Source organism: Sciurus vulgaris (genome assembly GCF_902686455.1).
Source record: "Sciurus vulgaris genome assembly, chromosome: 12".
In the NCBI taxonomy this organism is placed as follows: Eukaryota; Metazoa; Chordata; class Mammalia; order Rodentia; family Sciuridae; genus Sciurus; species Sciurus vulgaris.
The window spans coordinates 7,523,220-7,536,693 of NC_136473.1; the positions used below are offsets into that span (position 1 = coordinate 7,523,220).

General features: G+C 39.5%; 1 protein-coding gene across 2 annotated transcripts; it reads right to left on the bottom strand.

The window, feature by feature from the left end:
• Positions 1 to 2,089: 2,089 nt before the first annotated feature.
• On the bottom strand, positions 2,090 to 7,735 carry LOC306642205 (isopentenyl-diphosphate Delta-isomerase 1). 2 transcript variants are annotated; one of them, XM_079107808.1, is made up of 5 exons: positions 7,387 to 7,735; positions 5,543 to 5,715; positions 4,674 to 4,766; positions 4,110 to 4,240; positions 2,090 to 2,667 (listed from the first exon to the last, which is right to left on the bottom strand). In XM_079107808.1, exons 1-5 carry the CDS (start codon positions 7,515 to 7,517, stop codon positions 2,350 to 2,352), a joined length of 846 nt encoding a protein of 281 aa, XP_078963934.1. In that variant the 5' UTR covers positions 7,518 to 7,735; the 3' UTR covers positions 2,090 to 2,349. The 2 variants fall into 2 exon arrangements, with proteins under 2 accessions (XP_078963934.1, XP_078963935.1); XM_079107809.1 differs by lacking the exon at positions 7,387 to 7,735.
• Positions 7,736 to 13,474: the final 5,739 nt, after the last annotated feature.

Sequence of the window (13,474 nt, forward strand, 5' to 3'; positions counted from 1 at the left end):
TGAGGAAATGGATAGAAGGACAACTGTCACCTTAAAACTATCCTAGGCATGCCCCAGTTGTCTGCTATCGTGCCTGAGCTTCAGAAAGCCACTCTAATAACTTCCCTTCTTTCTTCCCTGGTTCTCTGGACAATATAGGTATGGAATACAACCTCATAAAACACCCATGCTTTGTCCTTATGGAAGCTGGCAATAGTGTATCTAGAATCAAATAATTAAATATTTTGGAGACTAAGAATTTTTTAAAAGTTCAAGGAAAAAAGTTAGCTTTCAAGTTTAAAACCAACATATCTAAATTCTTGCCTTTAGGATCAGAAGTAGATATATTCCAGAAGGATAATATCTTCATAAAAAGGTAATGGTCCTAATGAGTTAAAGATAATGGTCATTTTATGCTTATACGTGCTGCAGTGGCATACGAGAAACATAACAGTAATGCCTAACACGTACTAGTATTTACAAAGCACCAGGTAGCAGTTTAAGACTGCATCATCCAATTCAGTAGCTACTGGTTATATGTAGCTATAAAGTATTTACATGTGATGAGTCTGAAACTTCCTAGAAAGTAAAACTAAACAATTACTTGAAACTACATGGCACTTATCATATTTAAGATACTATAGCTGGACAGCTGCACAGGCCTGTAATCCCAGTGGCTCAGGAGGCCGAGGCAGGAGGATCACAAATTCAAAGCCAGCCTCAGCAACTTATCTAGGCCCTAAGCAACTTAGCAAAACAGGCGCAGTGGTTAAGCAATGCGTGTGTTCAATCCCTTACCAAAAAAAAAAAAAAAAAAAAAAAGATACTATAGAGGGTTAACCTATTATTGTAGTAATATTTTGACAAACTAGACAACAGTACTAAAATGTGGTATAGTTTATTGTTTTTGCTTTTCAATAAAATAAATACTTGTTACACAGTCTTGTCTTAAATTATAAATTAATTGTTCAGGATTAACAAGAAACTGAATTTATAAAATACCTAGCTTTGAAAGAAATAACTTTTTATTGTTTACTGTTATACAGCATTTAGAGACAATAAAACTACCTTAAAAAATTTCAAATTTGAGAACTCTATGGCAAGTTTTTAAAAGTGCCTTAATCTAGGTACATTTTTAACATACACCCATTGATTGCATAATCTGAATCCATGCAGACGTCTCACGTTATTCTTCCCCTGCTAAAGACAGGACTACAGAACAATGGTTCTTAACAAAGGGCAACTTTGCCCCCTAGTGGACATTTGCAGTATCTGGTGTAATTCTGGTTGTCATGGCATTTAGTGTGTAGAGCCCAGAGATGCTGCTTAACGCTACAACAAAGAATTATCCAGATCAAATGTCCATAGTGCCTATGTTTTCTTAACTCTATAACATAGGGCTCAAATCCCAATGGAGAGTAAGAAATTTCCACTGTAATTCTGAAAACTTTGCTAAGTTGTAAATACTATTTAAAATAAAATTCATTTAAAAAATCATTATCAAAAGTTGTAACAGTTGACTTGTTTCAAAACACTTCCAGAAAGGTTAAATCACAAAATCAACTTAGGAATGACAAAAATTAGGATAGACAGCTGGTCTTTTACATCTGTGCATTACATAGCCAAGGATTCAAAATAGATTAAAAATATTTTTTTTAAATCATGTGTATTGAATTTGTTATTGTTTCCCAAACAATAGTGTAACAACTATTTATGTAGCATTTACATTGTACTACGTATTATTAAGTAATCGAGATGTTTTAAAGCATAAGAAAGGATGTGTGTAGGTTATAGGCAAATAATGACACCATTTTATATAAGGGACTGGATCATCTGCAGATTTTGGTATGAAGGGAGTCCCAAAACCAATCCTGTTTGAATACCCAGGGGTGGCCCAGTGCACAGGCTTCCTGTGAACCTGCTCTCATGGTTTAATCTGTTAACAAGGACTGTTTTAAAGGATCTAAGCAAATGGTTCCCTCTGCTCATTTTTCTGGAGTATGATACAAATTCAGTTACATATAACTGAAAAAGTAAAGTGTTCTGAAAATGTTTTTCAAAACATAAAAAAAGAAGAGCTTTACTAGTTCTTCAATTTGTCATAGCTATGTATTTGGACAGTTCAAGTTTTATTTGCTCTCATTTTACAATTTACAATTCTCTCTCATAAACATCTTTTACAAATAACAGCATGTGGATGGGGTATGTAACAAAATTATGTCAGTTGTTTTTTTTCTCACATGAACTCTGATTGTAAGGTATCCAAATATCATGGAAGTTCTAAGAGGGAATCCAATTTTAAAACGACAACAAAAAAGTAATCCTAAGTTTAGTAGGTAAAGAAATTTTTCAATCATCATTCATTTACATTCACAGTCTATGTATTTTCTCATGGTCAACGAACTGATTCAAATGATTCAGGTTATCCCACCATTTAAAGAGAAAAGTGTCCACAATAATTTGAAACCATGGAGTAACCTTAATTTCACCACTGGCTGCTTTTTTCATAAGTTCTTTTAGTTCTTCCTTGGACACATAAAAATAGCTTTTAATTTCATTGGGATCTGGATTCAAAGTTACATTCTTCTTCACAAACAAAATATAATCAATTTCATGTTCACCCCAGATACCATCAGATTGTGCCTTATAGTGAATTCGTGTTAGATAATTCATTTCTTCTGGAGGAACCTAGGGTGTAAAAAAAACAATCAAAACCTCCACCAGAAGTAATCCAAAATCAACTCACCACATTTCATCAGTATCTTGAACGCACTACAGTTGTAGCATTAGAACTTTTAAAGTATTATTCTCTTATTGAGGATAAATGGAAAAATTATTACTTTGTCTCATGTGTTTAAATTTTTTTCTCATAGGACCAAATACAAGTTGATTTTTGTTTCAAAAAAATTTTAAAAACATTACAATGCATTCCAATATTATGTATCATTCACCAATTAAAAAAAAAAATAGAAGGAAGACCAACAGAGAAAAGGAAAAGAATGAGGGAGAAGAAAGGGGGGGAATAATGCTAGAGATTTTAATGGAGAAAAACATTATTTGCATTTATGAATATGTCAAAATGAACCCCACTATTATGTATAACCACACTGCACTAAAAAAAATTTTAAAAAATATAACACATATATAAAAAATTTTTAGAAATATAACACATTTAGTATTACTTTTTGGAGAAAAAAAAACTACCATTTTAACTAGATGAGATACTCATACTCTTATTTACCTAAGTCTTATTTAAATAGAATGGGGTCCTAATTAGAATAAGTTATATTCCATGCTTCTATCATTATATCAAAAGGATTCTACTATTAAGTATTAACTATAAAGAACCAATAAAAATAAACAAATAGGACAACAGCAGTGGGTAAAAGGGTTTTTTCATTGTTTTTGGTACTAGGGATTGAACCTAAACACTCTGCCACTGAGCTACAACCCCAGTTCCTTTTTTGAAAAATTGAGACATTTCTGTAAGTAGCCAAAGCTGGTCTTGGAACTTGTGATCCTCTTGCTTTGCATCATGAGTAGCTGGAATTATAGGTGTGTGCCACCATGCCTGGCAAACTGAATTATTTCAATTCACACAATCAGATTTGTAATTCAAGTTTCTACACTTTCCACAAGAAAATAGCATTTTTTTTTTTTTTTTTTTTGGGGGGGGGGGGTGGTTACTGGGACCGAACACAGGGGCAAATTACCACTGATCTCCATCCCCAGCCCTGGGATTACAGGCATGTGCCACCACACCCAGTTCCATGTTTGTTTTGACCAATTAGTCAATTTTATAGACTGGTTAGCACATCAACTGATTTCAGAATTGAGTGAAATTCTGACAGGTGATATTAAGAAGTCAAAATTTAAATAATGTTCTTTATTGAAGGTGTATTCTGAGGCTAACTTATAATTCAAGTTACACAACAGACCCCTCACACTTGAATTTAAAAATGATATTGAGTTGAAAGAGTAGCTCAGTGGGAGAGCACTTGCCTAGCATGTGCAAGGCTGCAGGTTCCATCCCCAATGATGCCCAGATTTTTTTTAACATACATTTAAAAAAAATGTCTTAATATACATTTAGTTTTCAGCTTGTGTAACTGTCCAATAAAGCTGATTACCTCTTCTAAAGGGATTCCTAATTCGGCTTTTAAGCGCCTCTGCGCTGCTCGCCTTACACCAATGGCATCGTTTTCTTCAAGCTCGCCTGGATTACTTAATGGATGACTGCAACAAGTGTTGGTAAAACAACCTGGAAATGTTAACACAGGCATAAATTAGCTTTTCCTCAAAGTAGGGCTGAAAGATGAAGAAAAAGTTTTATGAGTAACAGGTAAATAAAAATGATCCTTTAGGATTTTAAAACCAGACTATCAGTAATTATTTTGTAAAATGCACATTTGTAGGTTAAGATTTTTATTAATGCCTCTTTAACCGAAAAGACCAAAATGTGAAGATACAAATTTTTAGAAAACATATATACATGTACACACACCTATCCCTTGAGCTCATATTCTTAATTGCTGTTTAATTATGCTGCATGCATTCTTTAAGTTTATGTAGAATATTGAATTATGTCATTCCTGGGAATTTCCTTTTTAATGTAGCTCCAGGAAGTTTGGTGATAAAGAATAAAATTAAATACAGTTCCTAACAAATCTACCTTGTACATTAAGTACACTAACCTGGAAAGGTAATTTTAGCGTCTGATCTCTGCTGTATCAGAAGCTTATTTTCAGTGTTAAATAAGAAGACACTAAAAGCTCGATGTAATAATCCTGAAAAGCAAAGGAAATACCATTAGTCAAAAAATACCACTAATTTGCCCAATTCTCTGCTTGCAGTTCAGAATACTACTAACAACTTGCTACCATTCTTGCTTTCTTCCACTGTCTTCTGTCTTTGAATAGACTCTGTGCCGCTATGATGGAGAAGAGATCTACCATACTAGCAAGTAGTTAGCTGCCAAGTGAAAGAAATAGTGATCCTGGCAGCTTTGCTACAAGCCAAATGCTCTTTCACAGATGCTCAGCTGAAGCCATCAGTCTTCTGTTCCTGGGGGAGCTGTGATGACACGTGGGGGAGCTGTTCCCTTTATGATACCAGCCTCTCTCCATTCATTAGAAAGAAAGGCTTAAAAAGGCTGCTACTCTGCTAGGATTAGTCTATTCCCTGTTTTATATGAAACGGCATAACTGAAGAAGCACAGTAAAAGACATGAGTGGAAATACCTATTAAACAAGAAGGCAGAAAGGCAGATTTTTACTACACCATTTAATTGGAACTAGACGTAAGATAAAGGATTAAGAAGTGTATCTCAAAAAAAAAAGAAGTGTATCTCCTCGGGCTAAGAATGTATACAAGTTGTGCAGCACTCCCCTGGCATGTATGAGGCCTCCATTTACTCTCCACCATGAAAGTGAGAAGAAAGAGAGAAATTAAAAAAAGAAAGGAAGAAAGTGAGCGAGTATCTCCTTTACTACAGTACTTTTCTCAGCTAACCTGAAATACCTAGATAAATCACTTTATAACAAAGAATAGTTTAAAACAATACCTTTCTCAATGTTTTCATTCAAGTGGCAATTCTTCTTGGTGTCGGCCCCAATTTTGTTGTCATTTTCATCAATAAGAATGCACATCTCTGCAAGGAGTTCGACCTGTTTCTCATCTAGATGACTGGTATTTATTTCAGGCATTGTTACAAAATGTCTGATCTGTCCTAAAACACTAATATTAACAGAAACAGAGTTCATTATATCATATTTTTTCTGAATGTCATATAAACCTAGTGAAGGAGCACTTCTAGATCTAAACCCAATATCGAATTCAGTCATTTTAAAGATTATCGATTATGCCTGCTGCTCCCCAGCTGCAGTCTTGCCACTCTTCATATTCACTGGGCTCTTGCAAGAATGCTGCTGGCCCACTATTCAGCCTATTTTGACTTCATTTTCCATACAGGCAATCATAGCAGATCACTTACCACAGTCACTCTCTTAACTGCAAAACTCTATGTTCTACTCCAATTCTTGACCTGAGACTGTAGCATTTCATAGACAGTCTTTCTCCCTTTGTATATTTCTCTTCCTTAGAAGTCTTGTCCATCTATGATCTGGCCACAACCCAACTTTTCATCCTATTTTTCCATAATGGCTTCTGGTTTCCAGAGCTAGTGCAAATATTTCTGCCATTCCTTGACTCTACATAGTTGCTCAAGAATGCCAAATATCAATGTTTACTGAATTCACTTTTCAATGCCAAATATTCCATGACTCTTTACCAATGTCCCAGTGAGATTTAATTCAGTGTTTTTCCAATCTGGGCTCCTAATTAGTAAAATAATTTGTGTGATGGTTTCAATAATTCTTCTACAGCTAATATCATTCTAAATAGGAGAAAACTTAATTTAGTATATTCAATGGATGTCAGTGCAGTGCTTGGCAATTTTTTTCTGTAATGGGCAGACATCATGAACTCTGCTTTTGTAGACTAAGCAGCGCAAGAACTAGGTAATGTCCAAACCAGATAATGTGTACATTAAGTGTGGTTGTGTTCCAATCAATCCATTTACGGACACTGATATCTGCACTGCACTTAAATTTCATGCCACAAAATATTTTATTTTGATTCTTCTCCATTTAAAATGAAAACATTTTAAGCTCTTGGAACATAACTAAAACCGGCAGCAGGTCAGATTTTGCCCATAGGCAATCCATACTCATTTAGTGCACTGAGGTTTACTTTTCTGAACTCTAATCACTTGCATATGATTTAATCTTAAAACTGTTAATATGGGCCCAACATTCCACTAAGCAACTCTGCTCTTTAAACCCGTTTTTAAGCGCTTTCTATATTTTCATGCAAAGTCTGCCTAAAGCTAAAAACTTGTTCCATAATTTCTGCACACACACACACTCACGCACCCCTTTCTAACGGTGCACGGACACTGAAGGTGGGAGTCCTCTCTCAAACTGGAGGACAGCAAAGTTGAGGGCAGACCTACTCAACATCAAAGGAAGACAAGTAAATTGCCCCCACACTGCAGCAGAAACCAGTCCCAAGCCAGTGCCCTAATGGAAGCTGAACTTCCTATAGCGGCCCGGGTGCTTCTCTAACCATCACCCTCCCGACACAGGGAGACCCGGCGAACTCTGCAGCGCGGGGCAGCCACCCCGGCCCTGCCCAGCACTTCCCAGGTCCACGCGCCCACCACCGCGCGCATCGGCGGGCAGGGCCGCCGGCCTCAGACGCCACCACCCGCAGCCGGGCACCCTAGGCAGAGGGGGAGTGGGCGCTGCCGCGGTGACCCAAGGTCCCCGCCTCGCAAAGTCCCCTCGCCCCGCGTCCCGTCATCGGCTCCCGGTCCACCCCACCAGGCTCCCACGCTCCGCCGCGTACCTCAGGCCTGAAGCGCGAACAGACCCGGGAGCGCTCCCCTTTTGAGCGCGGAGAGCAGCACGTAACGCCCCCTGATTCCACCCCCGCGCTGCGCGCCCAACCACTTGCACCAGCGCCCTCCCACGCCACATGCTCTGGCCAATCGCCGCTCGCACCCGCCTGACGTCACAGCCGCGCCAGGCTGTCGGGCGGTGGTGCCACTTCCCCTTACTGCGGTTCCCCAAGACGCGCCAGGGTCTGCAGGGAGCGTGGGGGGGCCCCTTCTGAGAGAGGCTGAGCCTCCAAAGGGAGGCAGAAGTCCTCAGTGGGCCTTGCTACACAACTGAGAAGCCCCGCAACTGGGCAGGCACCTAGCAGCCGAGACTCGCCCGCTGACTGCCAGCCAATCGGCTCGAGGCGGGGGCAGGGCGTGGCTGGGGCCGCAAGGGATACGTGCTTACGTCAGACGTCTGGGCGGCCAGCGCCGAATCTTAGGTGGGCGGGCGGACTAGGGTTGCTGCCGGCTCTGCCTCCAGAAGTTGCGCAGTGTTGGGGGTTGCCGTTTGGAATTGCGGAGTGCTGTAATTCTGGAGGTTGCTTGCAGAGGGCGGAACGGGACTTCCGCCTAGCTGGGTTTAATGGAAATTATGAAAAACTAAGAAATCACTGTTAATGTGTCGGTTAGGAAGACTCACTTCCCGCCCCAGAGTTACGAGTTTGGAATCTTTGAAGAATTTGTCTCCAATTGGAAGGGTCCGTGCATTGTAAAACAGTGAGCTGTCCTAGATGCTTTGCAGTTAGAGAAAAGTTGTTCAGCAAAGCTTAGGGACCGAGAGGCAGGTTGGGGAAACTTCTACACTTGGATACGATTAATTTGGCACTCTGTTAAGCCATAAGATGCCAATCATTTTCTCATTCGAATAAATTGAATAAAGTCGGATTATATGTCAGGAATATTTTAAGGTATGTGAAATTATTTGTAAATTTGAAAACAATCATGTACACGAAGTTGAAAAAACTTATTTACTCTTTTGCCTGAGAAATTTAAAATACTGAAATTGTCAGCTAATCGTGTGGTGCACCAGTTCTCAAACATTTTGATCTCTGGACACGTTTACACTTAAAATTATTGAGAATCCCCAAAAGCTATTCCTTACTGTTGTTTGTACATACTCTTATTTACATTAAAAGTTAAAATTGATACATTAAAATAGTAATTTATTTAAGAATAACGGCAAATACAATTTAACATAAATAACATTTTAGCATAAATAGCTAAACATTTTTGTGCAAAATGTTTTCTTCCAGACCCCTCCCCCCCAAAAAAAAAATTAAAAGACTTTTTGTTGTACATTTCTGCAAATCTCCTTAATCTCTGGTCTTGTAGAAGACAGCTGTATATGTTGTATAAGCTGAAATATATAAAGTCTGGCCTCACAAAAATACATAGTTGGAAAATTAAGAAGAATTTTAATAGCTTTCCCAGATGATCATGGTAACTTTTTTGATAATGTGGCAAAGCAGGTATATACATATATATATTAAAGTTTATTTGCTATTTGGAATCTGAATTATAATGAATGTTTCATACTGTTATATTAAAATTCATTGATTTTTTTTTTTCTTTTGTGATCCTGGTAATTGAATCCAAAGCCTTTCACATGCCAGCAAGTGATCTACCATGAAACACGCCCCCAGCCCTTTTTATTTTTTTATTTTTGAAATAGGGTCTGGCGAGCTTCTCAGGCAGGCCTTGAACTCAAGATCCTCTGCCTCAGCCCCCTGAGTAATGGAGATTATGAACAAGTGTCACCACACATGGCTAAAATTCACTGATTTTGATTGTATCCTTGAATGTATATTTTCCTATGTGTTATTTTGTAATATCACATGTACATTGGTCATTTGTAAAATATTGACTTAACTGAAGTAAAGAGAGCTTCCAAACATTGACATAATTTATTATTTAATACCAGGCAATCACATTATCACCAGCAATCTTGTCAGAAAAGGCTTTACGTATGGAAAGCTGTCAAGAGCTTGTTGGCAGATACAAGCTTTTTTGTGTGAAGATTCAATTTTTGTCATTGGCAGCAAACTAATTTTCACCAGCCTTAAAGAGGGAGTAACAGGTTATAACTTTAATATCTATAATTTTACAGTTATCTTTTTCTATTTAATGTGGATCAGTATACTAGAAGTCAACATTATATAACTATCTGTCTTGTAGGTGATGGCTTATTATCTCAAATTAACTTGGGTTGTTTTTTAAAAGCAGTACCTCTGAAAAACACTAACAGGTAACAGTTATAAAGTTATGAAATTAACAGCAAAAACATATTTAGTTTGTGTCATAGCCATGAACTAAGAAAAATGACTTTTATGATCTTGAACCTTTACTTAGTTCACAGTAATCTTTATAACAAAAGTCAGTCTTCTGAACACAACTTTAAATGAGCTGAAGTTTACCCTATTTTGGAGCAATTTTAACATGGAGTAAGGTGGGATGGGAACCTTATCTCAGGTAAGTCAGAGCTCTTTACAAATAACACAATACAGCATTACATCTGAAACATAAATCAAAAAAAGGCTAAGAGAGTTTTAAACTTTCTTTTTGGAAAAAGTGGCAGAAAGTACCCATGTTTTACAATGTCACATTTAAACAGATCAGGCTCTCATTATCTTTTAAAAATATATTTAAGTTTCAATTTTAATGTGAAGAGTGACACAAAACTGTATATGTAACTTGGTGACAACAGGTTACTTTATCCAGCCATAAGACATTAAATGACATAGATAAATACCAAACAAATTTATTATATTTATACAAATCCGAAACTTTTGCTACACATAATTTTAGTTTAGAGAACACCAACTTGGCAAAGTGCTTTCCTAAGCTTTACATTTAACCAAGTTTAACTTTTTAAAGTACAATTTAGAATCGAGAGTGTATGGTAACAATAAACACACGTCCGTATGGATTAACAAAAATCAAAGGATAGCCTTAAATCTCGTACATTTAGGAAATAGTGTTAATGATCAGAAACTGACTTAGTTAAAGCAAATAGATAAAAGACAGGTCTTTTAGGGGTCGGGGATTTAGCTCAGTGGCAGAGCGCTTGCTTTGCACATGCAAGGCCCTGAGTTTGGTCCTCGGCCCTGAAAAAAAAAAAAAAAAGGTCTTTGAAACTTTTATGTAACACTTTGACAAGGCTTAGATATAGTTCTCAGATACATACATATACCTAGTCACATATATTTTGGGTGTCAACAATATTGTTATAACCTAAATAACAGTTGTTTGTTTAACCAGTTACAAAGTATCTATCTAAGACTTTAAAACAAGAACACACCTTAATTTCTTTAAGACTCAGTTTCCCCCAAGTAATAAAACTTGACAAATACAAGACATTGATAGGGGCATACCTACATTTTCGACTTTGTTTGAAATTCATACATCAAAGTTTAAATACCTTTAACAGACTGTGCTAATTATAGCCAATTTAATCACAAACACAAACTTTTTGAAATTATCCTTTTGCTTTCTCAGACCCTCCTGTCACTTACTGGACCCTCTTTCACTTGCTCAGAACTTCCACTTGCACAAACCTTTTCTCTTTCATTTCTAACACTAGCCTTATATCTAATTCCCATCACAAGCTTTATATCTAATTTCTCACCGTGAACCTTCTCTTTTTCTCCTTTTAAATTTATAATTTGAAAACAATCTTTATAAAATTTTAAACTTAGACAAATTACTCCATTTTAGTAAGATGAAATACTTTATGTAACTGACAGTATTCTAGCTGAAATGCAGCTGAAACTTTTGGACCCTTTCTTAAATTTATATTCTGAAACAGACCTTATGACTGTTATCTGTGCATTAATTTACACAACAAATTTCATCCCAGGAGAGAGTTGGACAGTGATGGGATACTATTTTAGCAAGAACTGGTTTTGCCCCAGTGATGAATATCCTCTGGTTAAATGGGGTGTCCTGTCAGATCTTAAAAGGGAAAAATATTCTCATCCCCAGATTATAAATCAACAGTGCTGGAACCTATTGCCATATCCTTTGTGGACAATGGCTTCCACCCCTCAGGGGCAAAGGTGGCTGGAAGGCAGGGAAGAGGCCAAGTGCTCTTTGGTCATTTCTTATGGCCCAGGCAGGTTTCAGACAGCTCCAGGTCTGAGAGTGAAGACTGACTGGCACTTGGACAGTGGCCCAGGCAGGTTTCAGCAGCAGGAGGCATATTGAGATTTGTCCCAGACAACTTCAGCCTGTGCTGCTACCAGGCCGGGTGCCTTCCCACAGAGGAGTAGCCACAGTGCCTTGGGCACTTGGTCTTCAGTGATAGGCTTTGGCGCTGCACCCCCTTAACTAGAGGGCTGGAACCCCTCCTGGGGCCCACCCTACCCCTGTGCCTAAGACCCCGACCCCCCAGCAGGAGGTGGTGGGTAGTGCTCCAAGCCAGAGGGTGTAAATCCAGGAGCAGGTTGGTGTGGCTGGAAATGTCCCATTTTAGCAGCTGGGGTGACCTCCACTGCCTGGGGTGCTGGGGTCAGACACTCCAGTCAGGGAGGGAAAGAGGGACAACTGGGAAGTCTGCAGACAAATGACAGGACAAATAACAGACAAACTCAGAGGACAGAGTTTACATGAATAGAAGACAAAACTAATAAAAGACAAGACAAAGAGGAGGAGTTTACTGGAACTGTCAGCATAACCTGGAAGGGGGTCAGCACCACCTATCACGTAGTACAGGTGACAAGGGAAGAGGTACCCTTCCGGCAGAGAGAGGCGAGCACCCCGGGTCGGCTTCTGGTGGCCACTAAACCAAAGTGAGCTCAGAGGACAGTCCAACTCTCCTTCCTCAGAACAAATAACAGAAAGACCTTGACAAGGAGACATTTTTAAGCAAAGTACCCACCCAGAACATATTCAGTCATGCAACAATACAGTGAACTATGCAGTCACACAAACCCAAACCCAATTTCTCAAGAGAATACCCATGTCCTCACTTAAGGGCGACAGAAAACAGAAAAAGACCAACAAACACAGAACAGGTAAGACCCTCAAGGACAATGACAAGTGACCACTCCTGGTTCCTGACCTGAGGGTCTGGGCAATGTTGTGCCGAAGACCCAGATGTGGGAAGTAATGCTGCATCCAGCCTTCCTTAGAGTCCCAGAAATGGATCTGCCAGAAACAGCTTTACCTGTTGTTAGGGGCAGGGCATCAGGCAGCCTGCAGGCGCCAAACCATAACACTCGGACCCTGGCAGATAGACCCCAATGGCACCTCACACCCACATGTCAGTTAGTGGGATCCCCAATGGATCCCAGAAGGACATGAGTCCCTGCAGGGTCTCCAGCCGACCCCAGGGGAACACAAAACCCTCAAGCCTTCCCCCACCTGTCCGGGACTACAAAAGTACCACCCAGCCGGAACCGCATGTGACTTCCCCAGTCCTTCACTCTGACTGAACTGGTGAACTTCGCCAGAGAGCTGATCCCAATAAAACTTGGTTCAGCTGCTTTTGGTCTGACTCCTTTTTGGCTACCGAGACCCGGGAGGGTCTTTTGCTCTTCCCCATTGGGGAGGGGGAGATCAGCCCTCTCCCTCAGGCAGACTGGGAACTCCTGCACCATCCTTTTCTCTTCACCTGGATCAACAGAAGTGGGGTAAGTTCCTTGTGTTTCTCTTGGCCTTCCAGTTGCACCTTCCATCACAGGAATCTGCCCGAAAGTCATGCTTGCACGCCAGACCCCCGCCCATTCCATTTGGGCCCAGTAGATTGTGGAGATGTCCCACTCTTCAGCTGGCTCCACCTTCCGTTCTGGGCCCCTGAAGGCTGAGGAGACTTCCTAGCCTCTGGCCCGCCCACCTCCATTTCTTGGGTGAGCATGATCAGAATTTGGGACACCTCTTTCTGTTCCTGTTTGCGCTCCAGGTAATACTGAAAGGTCATGGGAAACACTGAGTCTTCCTTAGACCCCCAAACTCCTTTGGGTTGTCTATATCTTAGTTTCGTCAAATTAGGACTCATCCAAGACTTGTGCTTTCAGTAATTGAGCTTTCACTCAACTGTGGCCTGGCCTTGGTGTG

Excerpts from the sequence above, each read along its gene's own strand:
- LOC306642205 (XM_079107808.1), bottom strand. The coding sequence starts at position 7,517 with ATGTGGCGTGGGAGGGCGCTGGTGCAAGTGGTTGGGCGCGCAGCGCGG. Across the intron at positions 5,716-7,386 it reads GTTCGCGCTTCAGGCCTGAG|TGTTTTAGGACAGATCAGAC; the intron begins GTACGCGGCGGA and ends TGTTAATATTAG. Across the intron at positions 2,668-4,109 it reads TAGGAATCCCTTTAGAAGAG|GTTCCTCCAGAAGAAATGAA; the intron begins GTAATCAGCTTT and ends TTTACACCCTAG.